Source organism: Protopterus annectens, chromosome 3.part1 (assembly GCF_019279795.1).
Source record: "Protopterus annectens isolate FY-2018-M chromosome 3.part1, PAN1.0, whole genome shotgun sequence".
NCBI classification, from domain to species: Eukaryota; Metazoa; Chordata; order Ceratodontiformes; family Protopteridae; genus Protopterus; species Protopterus annectens.
Window position 1 is genome coordinate 718522282 of NC_056732.1, and position 21550 is coordinate 718543831.

Consider the following 21550-nt stretch of genomic DNA (forward strand, 5'->3'; position numbering starts at 1 on the left):
TCTTTAAAAATAAAGTATAAAGGGAATTGTTGGATAAGCGTAGAGGAGACCCGTGGGCCAATCGTGAGTCAAAGCATCTCGTGGGGACTACTCTTCTGGGAGAAAGAGGGCAAAAAAGCTGCTGCATTTATTGTTTGAAGGGGAGGGGAAAAGGTTGCAGCAAGGCTGGCCCCATCGGCTGAAAATTTCTGCCATCACCTTGGGATTGAGAGACCACTCATGTGGAAGGAGAATGCATCTGCTGAGCCTGTCCGCAACCATGTTGGAATTCCCCGGGATGTGCGTTGCTATAAGAAAGTGGTCGGAAGCTATCACTCAGTGCCAAATTCTCATGGCCTCTCGACACAGGGGGTAGGATTTGGTTCTTCCTTGTTTGTTTATGTACCAGACTACAGACATATTGTCTGACTGAATCACAATCATTCCAGATGGAAGGAGAGGATGTAATGCCTGCAACGCTAACAGCACCGCTCTTAACTCCAGAATTGATATGCAGGTTGGCCTCTAAAGCTCGCCCATGTGCCTTGGACCGTCTTTCCCTGAAAAAGACCCCCCCACCTTATCTGGGAAGTGTCCGTGGTCACAGTGGCATTGGGTTGAGGAGTCTGAAAAGGGCAACACCAAAGTTCTGCATCTGGCCTCATCCACCAGAGGAGATCTTGCTTGCAAGAGTTGGTTATGAGGATCTGTGAGTTTAGGGGGGGGTGAAGATTTGCCAACCACTGGCACAATAGGAGCCATTGCAACAGTCTCATGTACAACCTTGCCAGAGGAACTATTGGAATGGCTGCAGCCATGGACCCTAGAGCCTGGAGAGCTACCCTTGCTAACACCTTTCTTTGACACAGTATCACACGTACTTGCAATCTTAATTTCTGAAGCCTGTGAGCCGGTAGAGATACCAGGCATGTTCGAGTATTGAAAACTGCCCCTATAAATTTCAGCTGTTGGATAGGTTGTAAGTTGTATTTCTCCCAATGTACAGTGATGCCTAGGGACTCCACTAGTGAAAGTGTGTAATGGAGGGCCACAGTCAGAAGACGCTTGGTGAGGGCGGAAAGGAGCCAATCATCTAAATATGGAAACATCTGGAATCCTTTAAGTCTCAGATGAGCTGTCACCACTGCTAGACATTTTGTGAACACTCTGGGGGCCGTCGAGAGACCGAATGGCAATGCTCGGAACTAGTAATGATTGGCTCCTAGCCGGAAGTGAAGGAGACTCCTGGAGCGTTTATCCATTTTGATGTGGTAATACACATCCTGGGGGTCTATCGAGTACATCCAAACATCCTCCTTTAAAAATGGGAGAATGGACTGAATGGTGACCATGCGGAATTTGGTTTGTACCACTGATCTGTTTAAATGGTTGAGATCCAGAATGGGTCTCCAGTCCCCAGTCTTTTTTGGCACTAAAAAGAACCTTGAGTGAAACCTGGATCCGCATTGGTCTGGAGGGACTGGTTGGATGACTCATTTTTGACACAGCTTTCTTATCTCTAAAGCTGCTTCTTCCCTTTGATTGGGTGGAACATTGGGAAGGTTTTTTGTAAGTTTTGGACAGGAGGCTAGAGGGATGTAGTAGCGTCTGGAGATTATTCTCTGCACCCATCGATCATTTGAGATAGAGCGCCAAGCAGTTTGGTGCAGAGAAAAATGAGCCCAGACTGCTTCCAGAGGAAAGCAATTGGCCAACGCTTCAGGAGTGTTGACAAGACTGCCCAGAGAAAGAATCTCTGGAGTCTTGGTTTTGGGGACCCCTCTGCCTCTAAAGGGGCATCTTCCACCATTGGAACCCCCTCTGCCTCTTGGGGAATCCTCGCCACGTGCATTACGGAAAAGACCTTGAGATTTCTTGTGCCAGATTTTCCCACTTCTCTGGTTCCTGGAAAAAGAACGTTGGGGCTTGGAAAAACGTAGGGCAATGGCAGAAAAAGTCTTTTCATCCTGCTCGCACCTAGCCAGTGTGTCCTTTACTTTAGAACCAAACAAGGAAGATGGTTCAATAGGGGCATTCATAAAGGAGGACTTGAAGGAGTCTGCGAGGTCACAGATGCACGTCCAGGCATGACTCCTCATGACTACGCCTGAACCCATAGCTCTAGCCACCCCTTAGGCTGCGTGGGAGAGCAGCCTCATGGACGAATTGGAAATAGATTCAAGGGTGGCAAGTTGAGAGGCAACCTTGTCCTGTGCTCCATCAGAAACTTGACCTGCGAGGGCTCCAGAAAGTTCAGTAATCAAATCTCTTTGGAGCCTAGTGAAATGTGTGTAGTAGTTCAGGGATCTGACAGCAAAGGTCGCTGAAGCAAAAACTCACTTCCCCAATCTGTCCACAGCCCGGGACTCTCTGTTGGGTGGGTGAACAGTAGGGACTTTCTTCTGCTACATCCTTTTTAATGGCCACCGCCACCACCATAGCCACCATAGCGTCAACTAGCAAACCTCTGGACCAGTGAGGATGCTCTTTCGGGGGGGGGGGGTGGTCATTATCTGGTCTCCAGGGTATGGCCTCAATAGAGTCAGCGTTCTGCCAAGTATGCTGTACGACGAGCTGGATTAACTTGTCGGCAGGTGGGGTCACCCAAGAGGTAGAAGGCCGAGAGCAAAAAGCCTGCAGGAAGATGGACTCCTCTGAGGAAGGGTTAGAGAGCTTCCAGTCACCCCTGTTTTAACATTTACAGGATGTCTCTGAATGAGACATCATCTGGGGGTGACCGTGGGGACCCCTCCCCATCGTTGTAGTCCATATCCTCTGCCAAAGACTCTTCAGGAGAGTCAATGTGCTTCCTCTTGCATGCCTTCTTCTGAGGAGGTTCCTCAGTGGGAATATCTGAGGAAGACTCAGAAGGATGGGTACCCCCACACTGGGGTTTCCTGAGGCTTCTGCTCTCGATGTACCAGGGAGGTGGCTCATGGTAGCTGTAGCTCAGGGGGAGCAGAGTGAAGTTCCGATGTCGGAGGAGCGCTTCCCAAACCAAGCAACCTCTCCATCACCCAGAAAGCAGGCCTGCCCGAAGAGGAATGGGAGCCCGGAACAGAGGAGGACAACCTCGGAACTGGGGTCACACCCCGCTCCATCGGACATGCTCCCAGGGATGGAGCCTCAAGCAGGATCGGGGCAGATGTTATCCCCAGATCAGAGGACGGAACCGATAAAACACTCGGAACCATGCTCTGGACCGAGGACTCCGCCCCCCCCCAACCATGAGTCTGAGGAAGGGACGGTTCCGATGGAACTGAAAACCAAAGGGGTGGCCTTGAAGCCTCAGTGACAGTCACTGCTGGCACTGAGGAACAAGTTTCCACAAAGGACGTTGGAGCAATGGACTTCAGAACTGATTGGTCTGAAGGAGGAGTATACGTTGGAGTCCTGGGAGAGATGGACCCAAACCCCAATGGGTGGTGAGTCTTAGGAACATTTTTTATCCCTCTGGCTGTCAACAGCTGATCCAACAGGCGCACCTCATCAAATTCGGAAAGACTCCTGGTGGACCTTGTGCACACTCCTGAAGGGGAGTCGGGTCAGTTCAGAAAGGGGCTGTACACATCTGACCTAGGAATGGATCCAATGAGGGGGAGTATCGGGTCCATGGTGTATAAGCTAGTGGCACTATAGTCTCTAATTTGGAGACAGGTAGTAAAGGAATCAGTGGAGCAGAAAAGGGATTTGGTGCCGAGGAGGGACTCAAGGTTGAAGTTATCAGTTCCAAGGGAATTACATGGGTCGAAACCGCTTTCGGTGCGGTAAAAGGCAAAGTCGGTGCCATAGCTGATGTTGAAGGTAAGGTCGGAGCCATAGCTGAAATGGAAGGCAGGGTTGGTGCAGAGGGTGGCGCTGACGTAAAAAATCCTGTAATGTCCATGGCTTCGGTCAATGTGGCAATTGGAGCAGAGCTTGGAAAGGTAGCAGTGGTTGTAATCAGAGCCAATGAAGCAATTCTATGCTCCAATGAAGATTTGAGGGCCTTATGTTTGTGTGACTAGCTCTTATCACCAGCCAGTGAAGAGGGGTCAGAATGGGGATGTTTCTTATCCTTCACTGGATGGGTTGAGACCCCCGACACAGAAAGGGCTTCTGAAAGGAGAAACGAGAAGGCCTTTCAGAATCAATTTATTTTTCCTTTCATTCAGCATCCGCTGACAAACTTTGACAAATTTGGAAAATGAGGTTTGACAGAGAGGTGAGAAACCCCCAGACAATAAACACAGTCATCGTGAGAGTCGCTGTTAGGGAGTTTACCATTGCAAGAGGTGCAATGTTTAAACTCTGAAGTCCCTTTTTTGTCAGGCATTTCCATACAGACACAAAAAAAAAACTACTAAATACCTAAAAGTAAGAAAGGAAGAAGAAAGGGAAAGAAGATACCAACGATGGTATCAAGCGATACCACAAAGGTAAGGAGAGGGCGTACCAGCGATGGTAAAAAGAATTACCCAATGGGTAGAGCTAGTTAGATATATTAATAGTAAACAGTGAAAAGTAGGAAAAAGTTTAAAAATACACAACTATCAAGAAAAATATAACACTTAGCTTGAGAGCTCGGTGAAACGCTGCTATATGGCTATGCGGCAAATGAGATCTGAGGTAACAGGGAAAAGGGCACTGTGGGTAGTAGCTTAGCTCGAGAGTATTTTGTGTATGCGAGCTTGGTATTAGGCCAACACGGTTCTGAGGGGCTCAGAACCGAATCCATCAGTGATGAATGGGAAGAAGATTAACATCATCATATTACAGGTTTTGCATTAGCACGTATTTTCTGAAGGGTATGAAGTCTGAAACTCAACTGTCTGTCATTATTTTATGACTTCAAACCTCAATGATCTGCCAGTGATTTGCCAGAAAACAATTATTTTATGAGAAACAGACCACAAATGAGAGGCAAAAATCTGTACAGTTGAGAGGTGTGCTAGACAGAGCCAAATAATAGGGACAGATTTTGAATATTTCTCTTATAAACTTAGAAATTCAATAAGGTTGCCATTAGGTTTACATACCTCTTGACTATAGTACACCAATGTTATACTGTTATGCAAAATGTACACCTTTTGGGGAATAATTATTTTCAATTGTCTTTCTATTCCACTTTGAAGCTTTTCCTCCTGGGTCTCGGCTGAAAATGGACTTCTAATCCAGTTGGGCCTTCTTTGTAAACAAATGTCGAATAAATAAATATTATGCACTTTATTATGAGCGTGCGACGGCAGGTCTGTGGAAAATTGTCTTACATGAAACCGGTCCTTGGTGCAAAAAAACATGGGAGACTGCTGATTTAGAAAAATTACTACATTCATTTCGAAGTAATGGCATACATGTTGAACAGAATACAATGAATTTCTGTTACACAGAAACAAAAGGTTACATGTGCTGAGAACCAACTCCATAGAAGCCTTGTTTCATGCTTCATTTAAAATAAGGGAAGATTCCAGGGCAAGGCAGACAGACAGGACTTGTATGTCAGACAAGAAAAACTGAAAATGGTTAACCTTGTTGTAGTGAACTATATGCTCCATGACTGAAGTCTGTTCCATATACATTACTAGTCTCTCTCTCCAAATATCCAAGGTCATATTTCAGCAACAAGCATTACAATGTATAGCCACCTGGGGTAAACAAACCATCTTCTGGACAAAAACTACTCAAAAATTACAAAAAACATGACTTTTAAGGCAATATTAGAGAGACCTACTTGAAGATTGTAAAGATCTGAGCATTTAAGGTCATGTTAAACTGACGTAAAATGCACATCAAAATAACTTTTCATTGAATAAGTGATTTCTTACGGTTTTAGAATTCTTGGCATCCTTCATGATATTTTCAGCTAGTTTCACATCTTCTATAACAGCATCGGTGCCAAAGTTCTTTAACGAATTGAGATGATCTTGCACTTTGACGCACATCCTGTCAATCATCTAAAAGGTGCAAGAGACAGCCATTCAGATAAAAATGTCAGTGACAAATTAAAGTTTGCTTTACCATAAGGCACATTACATGAACAACGTTACAATCATGCTCCTCACCAACAAACAGCTAACAAAGCAAGCTCAAGCCAGAATCAAAGTAATTGTACATATTTGATACTAAAATTCCCCACATTTATGTGGCTGGTTGCATGTAATTGTAAACTGCAATATGCACTTATACATGTGCAGTATCACATTACAACACACTTAAAATTGTTGCTTATGATCCTGCCTTATAAGAAAGTTAATACAGTAACAAACACATCTTTTAAAGTGATTTGAAACAGAATGAGAGAATTTCAAATCAAAAGAAAACGAACATACTTGGAGGATCTGAAAAAAAGATGGTATATTAAAATCAATGACTTTTGAATCAATCATCTCAGAGCATTACGTACCAAACTTGGGTTATAAATGCTTAGTTATGAAAATAACTAAATAAATTACAGGTTCATATGTGTGCACTAGGCTAATGAAAACTAGGACCCTTTTAAGCCTAGCCATGCATCCCAAATATCTGGCTAGTTCTGGTACCCTTGATAAGTGTATGCAGTGTATTGGGAGATTAAACATTTACATACAGGGGCCTGGGAGGTGAACCATTTACAGGCTACCTGTGCCCATTAGAGACATAGGTGCCAAACCAGAGATGAATTTCCTGGACCCATCCAAATGTCTAAGTCTCACTTGAAATGGGTTAGGGAGGAACTCTGCTTCACATCAGAGAGTCTGTTCCAAAGAAGGGATAGTCTCTAGGATACATACCTGTCTCTCCAGCAAGTCCTACATATATCACAGGCAAAGTTTAAGTCTTTAGAATGGGTGATTCTGGTGCTAGTTGTTTTGAGGGTATGCAGGAGGTCTATGAGGGTGGTGTCTGACAAAGCCTTGTATAACAGGCATAGATCGCCCCTCAACAGCCTGTAGGAGACAGAACACAGGGATAACGCTTTGAGGCAGTCTGCATATGACATATCACTTACGCTCTGAACTCTTTTAGTAAGGAAACTCTGTGGGTGTTCCAATTGCTGGACTTGCCTGGTTATGTACATGCCAAAGGGTGCACTGCAGTCAATGATAGGTCTGATGAATGGTGCATACAGTGGAACAATGACCTCCTTGGACCTAGATGCCATACCTTTGTTTGCAAGTTGCACAACACTGAATGATTTCCTCACTATTGTAGACGTGATGGTCAACAGCTAGATTACTGTCTATGCCTGTCCCCAAGTCACTGACTACTGGGTCGACCCTTAGGGGTGTGCTGTCAGTATGATAGTTACCAGGGGTGGATGACTTCCCAAAGGATACTATTATATATTTCTTGCATTTGGTTTTAGCCCATGACTCTGACACAAGTTATTTGTTTGTGTCAGCCCTTCCTGGAGAACATTAGTGTCTGTGGGGGATTCTATGACTGCTCCTAATTTGCAATCATCTGCAAAAACTTGTTCAGCCAGAGGCCTTTGACCTTAGCCTTGACTTCTGAGTAAATGCCAAAAAGGAGCAATCTCAGGACCAATCCCTGAGGGACTCTACTTGTGACTAGCCTCTTTGTAGAGGTAGACTCCCTAATTCTAATTTCCTGGATCCTGCCTGAGAGCCAGCTGGCTATCCACCAGGTGACATAAGGACATATACCTAACACATTGAGTTTAACAACAATGCCCGAGTGGGGTATTGTGTCAAATCCCTTGGCCACATCAAGGTATGCAGTGGGAACTGTTTTGCACTTATCCATTGCTTTGGTGACCTCCTCAAAGAACTCCACCAGACTGAGTAGGCAAGACCTGTCCCTGACAAAAAAACAAATTGGGATGGGTCCAGTGTTTGGAGGCTTCCTATGTCATTATGTATTGATCATTTCCATGATTTTCCTTTCCATGGTTTTGCATATGAGACTAGTGAGACTTATGGGTGTGTAGATGGCCCATCTTTGTGCAGAGGGACGACTGTTGCTGTTCTCCATTTGTGAGGCACAAAGCCTGTTTGGAGGCTACAGTCAAATAGCTATTGCTGAGGTCCTGACAAGTCAAGTTTCATGCTATTTAGAAGGTATCCTTGGATAATGCCAGGGCATTGATGCAGTGTTGTTGGCCTTGGAGAGAGCACTGAGGAACTATTCCCTAGTGATAGTAGGGGAGTTACATTTGATGGTATTTCTTGAAGGGAGGTTAAGGGAGATGGGGTAAAGTGAGAGCTGAATTTGTTTTCCCAGCAGGTTTGCCATACCTTCTGGCTCAGTATAGGTGGCTTCATTAACAATGAGCTCTGGACACAATTGTGTATTGCATTTGAGGTTGCAGACATAGCTAAAAAATAATGTATGGTTATCCTTGATCTGGGAAACCAAATTTACCTCAAAGTTGGCTTTGTTAGACTATTTGCCCTCTGAGCAGTTTGTTTAGAATGATGAGAGAGCTTTTATCCTGCTAATTTTTGCCATGATTTTCTTCTGTTATGCAGCCTACTGATGCTGTGATTCACCAGGGTGACTTGTTTTTAAAGTTAGATCTGCACTTCTTCCTGGTGGGTGCAGCTGACTCTATGTAGCTATTAACATGCTTGTATAAGGTTTCTATGAACAGTTCCGCATAGGCAGCAGTGTTCTTAGAGTTTATGGGGGCTTGAAATTTTGCCAGGTTATCACTTAATGGTAGAAAGTTAATCCTGGAGCTGTTCCTCAACAGTCCAAGATTAGCTGGCATTCTGTGTTTTATTTTTACTTCAAAGGAGACCATTTTGTGGTCTGACCTTACCAGGAAAGACATTGCACTAGGGGGTATGCAGCACTTTCCTATATTGGTAAAGACCAGATCCAGTATACTTGTGCCGTGGTTTGTGTACTGACAACCTGGTTCATGGAGTTTGGGTTTACAAAATCCCAGAATTTCTGTGTTTGCATGTTTCACGTCATATATGATTCACAGTTAATACTGGGGTAATTAAAGTCACCCATAAATATTGTATTGGGTTCGGTTGGATGGTGAGTGTTTCCAATAAGCTTAAATAAATATTATGGGTTTCCTGGGTCACAGAGGGAGACCTACAGCTTGTAAGAAAGTGGTATGGGATTTAGCCTATGATGATCTGAATGTGAAGAAGCTCAACTACATCATCCTGTTTGTCCAGCCTTGAGTATTTGTTGTAAACTGAGACACCTCCTCTTTTAGTCTCGGTCTGTGAGTAGCTGGTCTAAATGTGTGGAAGGCATTATAGCCTTGCACTGCAGGTGTGATGTCCGCATCTTTAAACCATGGCTCAGTGACTGCACAGATGTCAGCATTCTCTAGGGTGATGAGAGCTTCTAGGGAATGGAGTTTCTTGTTTAGACTCCTAACACAACACCTTTAGACTTTCTTGGTTTTGATTTATTATGCCAGAAGTACTTTCAGGTTTGGCATTGCCAAAAAAGGCACTATGGGGGAAGACAATGTTTTAGTTCATATCTGAAGGGCTAGGGAGACCATCACTGGCAAAGCAGTGTGGCCTGTTGACCATCTCCTTCCATGCTGACAAATGCTGCACCCCCTTAGAATGACACCAGAAACTAAGTTAATCATCTTCTCTTTGTATTGAGGCATCATGCTTGAAGAAAGTAAAATGCTGCTCAATTTTAGGCTTATACCAGCCTGACAGATATATTATGAGAGATCCATGATGTCTCTTTTCATATATTCTTTGGAGGTACATCTCAGGTCAATTATATTTTCTTACAGGGAGACCTTCCTACGTGGGTCAGCCATAGAAAAGTTTGCATTTTTTTTTCTCAGAAGGACATGTAGCCCCCTCACACCTCTCAACCTCTTAGTGCAAGAAATCTGGACAAGGCCTACACAATGGGAGGACAAAGGCCCAAAAACACCACTCTTATAAAGTTGGAAGTTTGCTAGAACAACAAAATGTTAGCATATGTTTTATGAAGGATATGAAGTCTGAAATTTAAATGTATGTCACTATTTAGTGATTTCAATCTTCAGTGATTTGCCAGAAAACCACAAATTTTTATGAGGAATAGACTAAAAATATGAAGCAAAAATCTGGGCAGCTAAGAGGTATGACTCACATGTGCCCAGGGGCATGAAGTAGCAACTAAGAGCATGCCTAGGTCCTTAACCTACCAGTTACCCTCCAATGACTATGTCAAGCACACTGTCTGCAAATCAAAAAATAATTACTAAACAACAAGCAACACACTAATGGCTAAAACAACAACAAAAAAAGAAACTACATTTGATCTAATTTGATTTAATCAGACATGAAGTCGTTCAGAACTATATATCGTTTGTTTTTATTGAGTATAGAACATATACTTTTTAGAAGTATGTTATTATATAAAAATGTTCTAGTAGTGTTTTTTTACTGTGTGTGTGTATATATATATATATATATATATATATATATATATATATATATATATAGATATATATAGATATATATATGTAAGAAGAATTCTATTTACAGTTCACTATTAGTTTGATAGCAATAGAGTGGCAGGCAGGTGCTTTTTAGAATGTGTGTTTTATATTCGTGAGATGAAGTATTTAAATGTTATTAATATTCATGAGTTAATTCACCAATCAATGTTACAGGAAGTCTATATAGGAAGTGATTTAAAAATTACTAATTGTCTGATGAAGTTTAACATATGGTTTAAACAAAAGTGCTAACCTGATTTTTTATTTTCAGCAAATAAAGGATTTTATGTGACAATACAACCTTCTAGGTTTGTTCCTTAACCTAGTTTGCTGCCAGTGGAGTCTGTGAACTGCTTTTGTTTCAGTTAAAAAAAGTTGTTTTTTTTTTTTTTGCTATTTATTTATTTATTTTGTTTTACATTTTTGAAGTTTCAAAACATCGATGTTAAAGTTTCAGATGGTTGAATTTTGAAGTTTTGAATCATTGAGCTTCTGAAGTAGATCCATATATATATATATATACATACACACACACACACACACACACACACACACACACACACACACACACACACACACACACACACACACACAACTCCTACAAAGCCTAAATCATTTGAAATATCATCATCTTTCGGCTGTTCCCGTTAGGGGTCGCCACAGCGGATCATCTGTTTCCATTTCTTCCTGTCCTCTGCATCTTGCTCTGTCACACCAAGCACCTGCATGTCCTCTATCACCACATCCATAAACCTTATCTTAGGCCTTCCTGTTACCTGGTAGCTTCATCCTTAGCATCTTTTTCCCAATATACACAGCATACCTCCTCAGAACGTCCAAACCAACGTAATCTTGCCTCTCTGGCTTTGTCTCCAAACCTTCCAACCTGGGCTGACCCTCCAATATACTTATTCCTAATCCTGTCCACCCTCGTCACACTCATTGCAAATCTTAACATCTTTAACTCTGCCACATCCAGCTCTACCTCCTGCCTTTTTGTCAATGCCACTGTCTCCAACCCATACAACATAGCTGGTCTCACTACCCTCTTGTAGACCTTCCCTTTCACTCTTACTGGTACTTGTCTGTCACAAATCACTCTTGACACTCTTCTCCACCCACTCCATCCTGCCTGTAATCTCTTCTTCACCTCTCTTCCACACTCACCATTACTCTGAACTATTGATCCCAAGTATTTAAACTCATCTACCTTCGCCACCTCTACTCCTTGCATCCTCACTATTCCTCTATCCTCCCTCTCATTCACACACATATATTCTGTCTTAATCCTGCTGACCTTCATTCCTCTTCTCTCTAGAGCATATCTCCCATCTCTCCAGGGTCTCCTCCACCTGCTCCCTACTCTCACTACAGATCACAATGTCATCTGCAAACATCATAGTCCACGGGGACTCCTGTCTGATCTCGTCTGTCAACCTGTCCATCACCATTGCAAATAAGAAAGGGCACAGAGCTGATCCTTGATGTAATCCCACCTCCACCTTAAACGCATCCGTCACTCCCACCGCAGACCTCACTGCTGTCACACTACCCTCGTACATATCCTGTACCACTCTTACATACTTCTCTGACACTCCTGACTTCCTCATACAATACCACAACTCCTCTCTAGGCACCCTGTCATATGCTTTCTCTAAGTTTACAAAAACACAATGCAACTCCTTCTGACCTTCTCTGTACTTCTCCATCAATACTCTCAGAGCAAACTTCGCATCTGTAGTGCTCTTTCCCGGCATGAAACCACACTGCTGAACACTAATCATCATATCCCTTCTTAACCTAGCTTCCACTACTCTTTCCCATAACTTCATGCTGTGACTGATCAATGTAATCCCTCTGTAGTTATTACAACTCTGCACATCACCCTTATTCTTAAAAATCGGTACCAAAACACTTTCTCCATTCCTCAGGCATCCTCTCACTTTCCAAAATTTCATTAAACAATCTGGTTAAAAACTCCACTGCGATTTCACCTAAACACCTCCATGCTTCCACAGGTATGTCATCTGGACCAACAGCCTTTCCATTCTTCATCCTCTTCATAGCTATCCTTACTTTCTCCTTGTTAATCCACTGCACTTCATGATTCACTATCCGCACATCATCCAACCTTCTCTCCCTCTCATTCTCTTCATTCATCAACCCCTCAAAGTACTCTTTCCATCTGCTCAACACACTCTCCCCACTTGTAAGTATGTTTCCCTCATTATCCTTTATCACCTTTACCTGCTGCACATCATGCTTCAGAAATTCAAAGGATGTACAGAAATCAACCTTTTTTTCATTTTTATAAGTAAGTTTATGAAGTACTTGTCAAATATAACAGAGCATCATACTATCATTTTTTTAAAGAATTACAAATGAAAACAAAAACAGAGCTCAAGCCATTTTATTAAATCACACACCAAGGGACATATTATTTGATTATGAATAATATGGTTACAAATAGCGAGAACTGTGTCAGACAATGTATTGTCAGTAAGCACATGGCAACCAATATATGTGACTTTCGACTTTTCCCGGTTAGGGGTCGCCACAGCGGAACTCCGGTCCGCTGATGATTGGTAGTAGATTTTTATGGTGCCGAGTTGCCAGCCCGACGTCCAATCTTCAACGAAGGCACGCCCATTCACGCTCGCACCTACCTGCACATCTTTAACATCACTCAACTGCGGGGAGGACATGCAGACTCCACACAGAAGGCGCTCCAGCCGAGAATCGAACGGGAGAAAATTTTGCTGTGAGGCGACAACACTAACCGCTGCACCACCACGGCTGTATACTTACAAAATTAAAGAGAGAATCAAAAAACATCATATAAAAAGGTGGTGCTAAATAAGGCCTCTGATGAAGTTCAAAAGGTCAAAATCAAGTGAAAGTTACATAAAAATCGAAATCACACTCAGTAATGGAATGCTGCCAGTAATAAATGGTGCTAGTATGTTCTATTGTTAATGCTACTGAACATGAAAATGAACTCTCAAGTCACGGACAGCCCATGAAGTGTTCTATTAACAGCTTTCAAAGAGCCTTACAAACCTTCAGCAGACATGACCATGTTCAAATATGGACAGGAATCTGGAATACAATTCAAGAGCAATTTGTTTTCAGTTATTTAAAGATATCCTCTTCTCATCGACTTAATAAAATAGAAGGATGGTGAAGGACTGTAGAAATTAATTTATCTGGGCTGGGTGTTTCTGACCAAGAGCAGCAAAAACTTTTTCCAAGCAGTCAGTGAAAATGTTTGTTAGAAATAGTGGAAATTAAATATTACACTACCTTGGCGAATGAAGTTTTAGTACCCACGTTAAACCAGATGTATTATTTTAGGATAGTCCAAAACTGTAAGTTTTATTTAAAACTCGGAAATACTTCACACAGCACATAAACACTCCTATTTCTAAACAAGAACAGTTCAATGTGTCCCTCAGCATTTCCCACAAGATTTGTGTTTTAGATAAATTTCTTAGCTGCACAGTGTGTGTGTGTCCCATTCTTACCTGCTGGGTGGTACTAGTTATAATGCCTTGCTGTAGTCGATAAGCCTGTTCCTGCAGAAACTTCCTGGTTTCATGATTGCGAAGTAAATAATTTTCAATCTAAATAAGATAAAAACATAATTTAGGATTTTCACTGCCAAAAACTTTAAAGAAATACCTTTTTATGGCTGTATATTGAGTGCAATCCTAAGACACTTCAGATAATTCCTATTTAAAGATGGCGTTTCAATGGAACTCAGACAACTCATTTCCCATTCCCCTAAAAAAATCTCCCCTTGCTTTCTCATTTTATGCAGTGCAGCACTGATGTCCAGTCTCATGTCTAACTTCTCTCTGCTTATCATACTGGGTATTTGCAATCTCAGCAGACACTACAGAGGGCTGCAATATCCACCTATCCAACAGTCATTACTTGGGGAAGACATAATGACCTCCCACCATACCATACCCAGTCCTGGTCATCCTAATCACAGACACTTGATTGAGTTCAGCATTACAAATCTGAATAACTATTACATTCTGGCTTAGTCCATGCAAGCCTGTATAAGCCACAGGGAGAATATGTCAATATTCTCTATGGACAAGGCACTGGATTGTTGGCAGTTTTAAAGCTACAGAACAGGCTATGGAAAACATACAGTTTTCATTTTCCTTGTTAATATTAAAATTGTTTAAGTTTCACCAAGTTTTAACGTGAAAACTGAGGATGCCCCAAGCAGAGAGAATGTGAACTTGGATGAGCATTTGAATGTTCCAATTCAGAACTGAAAGTTAAAGAAATCGAACATGACAAATCAACACAAAGTCAGCATTTTAAAGTCGATAAATGTTTGATACAATTTTATAAACTTAGCTACCATGTCTCTATCAGTTTAAATAACATTAAATAAACCTGTTTTAACTAAATAATTATCAGTCTGAAAGAATAAGGGTATGGTTTCCCCAGCAAGGCGTAGCCATGAATATACCACATAAGCTATTGTATACAAATTCATTTTTGATAGGACAATATTTTGAACAACACAAAGATAAACATTAGTCAGTTTTCAACTCACGCAACTCAAACAAAAAGAGTAAAAGTAGACCAGTTAAAAAAAAAAAGTAAATGTATCCACACAAGGATTCATACTTATATAACTAAATGTCCAATGGAGACTTTTTAAGCAAGAGAAATTCAAAATGTTTGCTGCAATGGTAAATACATATGTGGAACATGTGCCATATAACAGACAGTTACTCTGGAAGGGAGCAACAGCAGAGGAGCTTGGTGTACAAACTACAACTCCTGTAGCTCACCCCTGCAGGCTCCTTTACAAAGCAACATAAAACATTTGTCTTCTGAAATGCTGCTATTGCTGCATTTTGAAGCATAATACTTTTGTACATTTTTTTAGGCAACAAAAATCAGTTACCTGGTTAAGTACTACCAACATATAACCATGGAATGCTACCAATCACAACAACTTCACTAAATTCTACACTCAATAGCTGACGTTACTGATCTAATGGTAAAGTGTGTTCAGTACACTACGTAACAAGACAATTACGTCCTCTTCTAGCTTAGCAAACAGTGTGTAACATGCAGCAATGTGACAGCTCAAGAAAGGTTACTCGCTCTAGTGAAAGATAAATTAAGGGATTAAACATCACACTTGAGAATATCATTGTAATAAAACAAAGAGAAGTCTGTTTCATATGTTTTTGAGAAGCAGAGAAGTATGACTATAACATTTTTTGAACTTTTTAAAATAGATTTTAAAAATGTTGACTGCAAGGGCTGAACAACAGAGCACTGTGTAAATTTGAATCGCTAGAAAGGATAGCAAGACTCCCCTTTTTTGACAGTTTTACTGAATGGTTAGTTTGACCATTTATTTTCAAACAAGACTTTTTAATACCCACTTAATAAATTATGTAAATGTCACTGCAGAATTCTGAATAAATCAATGATTGAATGTCAGTTTCAGAAGCTTAATTTCTAGACAGAAATTTACGACGACACCCAGCCCCAAGGTACAGAGGGGTAAGGCCCTCATAAGCACCTTAGACAACCTGTGTTCTGGCAGCATGAGTGCTGCAGGGACTGGGCAGGGGATGGTAGGCATAAACTCATAACCTCTTAGCACAAGAAATCTGGACAAAGCCTAAAATAATAAGGGAAGGGGACTAAGGTCCAAAATAGGGACAGATTTTTAATACTGCTCTTATAAGCTTAGAAAGTTGCTAGCACAACAGGATTTGTGTTAGCGTGCATTTGCTGAAGGAAATGAAGTCAAACTCAAATGTAGGTCATTATTTAGTGACTCCAATTTACAGTTACTTGCTAAAAAAACTTTTTTATATGAGGCACAGACCAAAAATATGAGGCAAAAATCTGGACATTATGCAAAAAATAGGTCGCATATGAGGTATGATGATAGGAGTGAGTGGTCGATGCTTGCTCGCCTATCATGGAAGTGAAGTGTGTGTGTGGGAAGGGGGGGTAGATTGGCTGGCTGCACTGGCATCTCCAGTATAAATGCAATTGTATTACTGCAGTATGATCAAGTCTTGCGTACTCCCACTACATGCAGTATGCCTCTTGGTCTGAGGGTTGCTCATTTACTTATTTTTTTTATTTAACATTTGTTTACCGGGAAAGTCCAACTGGAACAAAGCCAATTTTCAGGGAAGTCCCAGGGGAGAAACGCTCTAGATACGTCTTTGTGATGTGGGAGGAAACCCACATGAATGCAGGGAGGACATGCAGACTCTGCACAGAAGGCACACCAGCTGAGAATCGAACTGGAGAACCTCCTGCTGTGAGGCGACAATGCTACCGCGGAACCACTGTGCCTCATAAGCACATACATCACCCAAGGCAGCTAAAACAGAGCTTGCAAGGTTGCCACTGAGGAGAGGATAAGGTCTACACACAATCCAGCTCCCTAACATCCAGTCTTTGATTCCAACAGGCTTTTGACCCAGAGGAGGAAAGAATGGGACAGTTGGGTGTAGAAAGGGATGCAATGGGCCAATCCTTGAGACCCAAAAAAACCCCACAATTCATTAGGGGTAGACTTGCAAATGCTATTTGAGAAACTGTGGATATGATTAAAAACCAACAAGTGAAGGTATCAGTGTTTGATGAATCACACAGCTACCAACACCAAATGATGTCACCCTTAGACATAATAAAAAAGAAGGAACACACTTGGAATATCTAGCTATTTAATATACAAACTAGTTTTACAAACTTAAACTTCATTAAAATTCAAGCAGGCGGGGTAGAAGCTTTAATACATAGAAATACATCAGGATGACTAGTAGCAGCATCATAAAATATAAAACTAGTTTACAGACAGACCTTACATACATACATGCTTACTACAAAATGGCAGTTAGACTCGCATGTGCTCAGTATTTATACACTTGTGCAAGCCCTTGGATAGCTTCTTAAAGATACATACACACATTTATCTACATCCTCCCTCTTAAAAAGATTGCCCTTAGTAAAAACAATATTAGAGTTAGATATGCATAATTAAATGTAGCTCCCACTGTATTTCATTGTAGAAGTAATAGACTGCAGTTTTCCATTGTACCACAAGGTGAAGCTTCTTTTCAGGAATATAAAAAATTTCAAAAGTGAGAGAGAAAAGACTGGAACACTAGCTGAAGGGAAAAGGGCCTTGCAGCATGACTGGATTTTTTTTCTTCTAGTGTTTTGGGACAGAGAAGTGAGGTAGCAGTTTGCATCTGTCTCTTGCTGAAATCCTGGACGATGGCATTTTGTGGATTCAGGAGAGAAGTCTGAAACCAGTAATTCCACGCCTGCATATGATTCAGCAAGAAAAGGAGTTCCCTTGGGCCTCGTGCAGAGATGGCATAGATGACTACCAGAGAATTCTGGCGGGTGATTTTCCATTTTTCTCATCGGACGAACTGTGGTGCCTGGTTACTGGGATATTCTCGACGGAGTGGTGAGAGGCTTTGGGCCGTCATTTTTATACTTTTATAAGATTGTGGATCTCCCACCTAAATGCTTTCAGGATTTCAAATAGCTGGGATCCATATGAGCTCCAATCTTGGGCCCCATCATGCCAACAGTAGGACTGTAAGTAGTCACTGGCCAGTGAACAGGATACAATAGTGTGTCTCACAGTTGGTCTGTTTAGACTGATCTAGGGGGTTGCCTTAAAGACTCTAAAGACTCTTTATTGCTAAATGACACTGCATTTTCTCATACTTGTATTGTTGCATTATAAATCTTTATTGTTCAGTGGCATTGCATTTTGCTCATGTTAGTACTGTTGCCTTAAAGAATCTTTAATGCTCAATGACATCGCATTTTTTTCATATCTGTACGGTAGTGTTGTTGCCTCACAGCAACAGGTTCTCCCATTCGATTCGCAGCTTGGGTTGGGAGTGCTTTATGTGTGGAGTCTGCATGTCCTCCCCGTGGTCGAGTGGGCGTTCGAAAGACATGCGTTGAACTGGTGTGCCTTCGTTGAAGGTTGGGCGTCGGGCTGGCAACTCGACACCATAAAAACCAACTGCCAATCATTAGCGGACTGGAGTTCCGCTGTGGCGACCCCTAACCACAAAAGGAGGGGGAGTATCAATATTCATCAAAGATACCCACACCTCCAGGTCGGTGGCACAGTACTAAGCATCAGAGACTATCCAAGTGCAACTAACAGTGGGTAAAACTGCCTTCCAGTTTATAGCCTGCTACAGACCACCCTCACAAACCCAGGAACCCCACTCGGCCTTCCTGAGAACACTGGAAAATATGAAGGTCTCTCCAAACACCATTATATTGGGTGACTTCAACTACCCAAACATAGACTGGGAGCATTACTCTAGCTCCAACACCCTAGCCCAAAGGTTCCTAGAATTTATAAACTCAAATGCTATGGAACAACTTGTTACCACTCCCACAAGAGGGGAAAACATACTGGACCTGATCATCACCAACATGGGGACTCTATGCTCCAGACCAGAAGTGTATCCCTCACTGGTAAGATCAGACCATAAACTAATCTCACTGGATATTCACATCCTGACCCCACCCCCTGCCCAGAAAACCACAGTGAAAAACTTCTCTAAAGCAAATTTCACACTCCTCAAAACCGAGGTGAAATCCTTCAAAGCCCCCGGGTCTGTGGAAAATACGGTCCGGACTGCAGAATCCTTTATAAACGCATTCTATGAACACCTTCAGGAATGCATGGATCTTGCAATCCCAAATAAAACCAAGACCCAATCCTCCAAAGGCAGACGTCCTGTCTGGTGGACCCCAGCCATAAACAAACTATACAACAGAAGGAGAAAGCTACTACATGATAGAGCAAAATCCCAAAAAGGGAAGGCATCTCTGATCAGTATTAGCAAAAAACTACGGGCACTCATAAAATCGTTTAAGGCCAGCTTCGAGAGAAAAATTTCACAGGACACTAAGGATAATCATAAGGCTTTCTTTAGTTATGTTAGAAACCTGGGTGGGAATTCCCAGATATGCTCAGAATTAGTCCAAAATGACAAAAAATACACCAAACCCACAGACATTGCCAACATCCTAGCTGACCGGTTCAGCGCAACCCCCCCCCCACCAAAAGGGCAAATATCTATCCCAGCACAGTGCTGCCCCCCTGACATCTCAGATGCTCAGGTAAGAGCCGCCCTCTCCAAAGCAAAAAACACAGCATCAATGGGACCAGACGGTGTCCCGGGCTGCATCCTACATGAACTCCAAGAGCTAAACCCAAACATAAAACTACTGTTCACTCTCAGCCTTACTAAAGGATATGTATCCAAAGAGTGGCATACAGCAACAGTGGTCCCTCTCCACAAAGGTGGTGCCTCAACGGATGCTGGAAACTATCGCCCCATAAGCCTGACTAGCTTGGTCTGCAAAGCTATGGAAAGGATCATCATGGACCTCATAAATAAAGATATTGGGAACCTACAGACAATGGATCCTACCCAGTTCGGCTTTGTTAAGGGCAGATCCTGCCTCTTAAACCTGGTCGATTTCTTTGAAACAGTCACCAAGGCCATTGACGAGGGGAAGGTGGTCCACACAGCCTACCTGGACCTCGCAAAAGCCTTCGATACAATTCCCCACTCGGGCATTATAGATAAGCTCACCAGCTTAAATATAAACCCCTATGTCACTAGATGGGTTGCAAACTGGCTCAAGGACAGAACCCAACAAGGTTAGAATTGACTGGAGCCATGTCAGACTCCAAACCAGTTACAAGTGGCATCCCACAAGGCTCAGTCCTGGGACCTCTCTTGTTCGGTATATATTTCTCGGAGGTACAGGCCAACACGGAAGGACTGTGGCTGACCAAGTTTGCAGATGACTGCAAACTGGGCACCATAATCAACTCTCCAGCCGATACAAGCATCCTCCAAAAGGGCCTCATAGAAACAGGCAACTGGTGCGAGAGCCATGGCCTCAAGCTAAACTCCAAAAAGTGTACAGTCATCCCCTTTGGCAAAAACAAAGTGCCCACAAATTACCACATAGGTGGTAATCCATTAAGTACAGAAGAAGGAATTAGGGACCTAGGGACCCAAGTTGATAGCAATCTCTCATTTGACAACCACGTGGCCAAAGTGGTTAGAAGAACATTTTATATAGCCCACCTAATCATGAAGGGATTCACATCTAGATCAGGGGAGGTCATCGTGCCTCTTTACTCATCTCTCATCAGGCCCATAATTGAGTACAATGCCCCTTTTGGGATGTACCTTAACAGACACCTGCAGCAACTGGAAAGACCCCAAAAGTGCCTCACCAAGAGGATCAAAGGGCTCAAACAGATGCCATATGCTGCCTGGTTAAAGAAACTCCAGCTCTACTCAGTGGCATACCGCCTGCTCAGAGGCGATCTGTGTCTGACGTATAAAGCCATGTCCAACCCGGAATTAATGGACATGCTGCAACTCAGAAAATCCAAATCCCATCAAGCTACGCACTCGAGAGACTTGAACCTCAGCACTGAAATAAATAGGACATGCTGGAGGGACAAATTCATAACCCAGAGGCTCCCTTCACTCTGGAATAAAATCCTAGTCCAGGTTAGGCAGAGTCCCTCATTGACTCTCTTCAACAGGAATCTTGATGAGTGGATGGGAGATCGTAGGTTTACCCCTGGTATCACTTCTGTGTCACTGTTAGGCAGAAGCACAGTATACTAACCTCGAAAAAGGGCAAAGCAAAATTAATTTAAAATGGGTGGCGAAAGCCAAACACACTCTGGCTAGGCTTATAAATGCCCTAGGGCAGATAGCCTAGTATGAACCTAACTGGGAAAAGCCGAAAGACAAACAACAACAACTGTTGTATTATAACCTTTTTTTCCCCCTCAGTGACACTGCATTTTTTCCCATGTTTGTATTGCTGCATTATAAACGCTTTACTGCTCAATGATATTGCCTTCGTGTGCATGTCAGAATGTCAAGATCTTTTCTGTTGAGTTCTGGGGAAGGGGGTAAATATATGGTTTCATTACATGCATATCTCACGCCGCCTTACTGTTAACTGGTGCACTGTTGAAATAATTTGCTTGTTGTTGTGCTATTGCCCTTTAAACTAAAGTGTCACTTAGAATAAAATCTGTTATCACTTGCCACCTCAGGGTGTTGGGCCTAA

General features: G+C 42.4%; 1 protein-coding gene across 5 annotated transcripts in view; it reads right to left on the minus strand.

Moving 5' to 3' along the window:
* CARMIL1 (capping protein regulator and myosin 1 linker 1) overlaps positions 1–21550 on the minus strand; it is a 4434936-nt gene that overhangs the window by 741359 nt on the left and 3672027 nt on the right. For all 5 annotated transcript variants that reach the window (XM_044067077.1, XM_044067074.1, XM_044067073.1 and 2 more), the window contains 2 exons: positions 13906–14004; positions 5784–5912 (listed from right to left, as the gene is read on the minus strand). In XM_044067077.1, coding sequence (XP_043923012.1) covers positions 5784–5912; positions 13906–14004 — 228 coding nt within the window. The remainder of the gene's footprint in view (positions 1–5783; positions 5913–13905; positions 14005–21550) is intronic.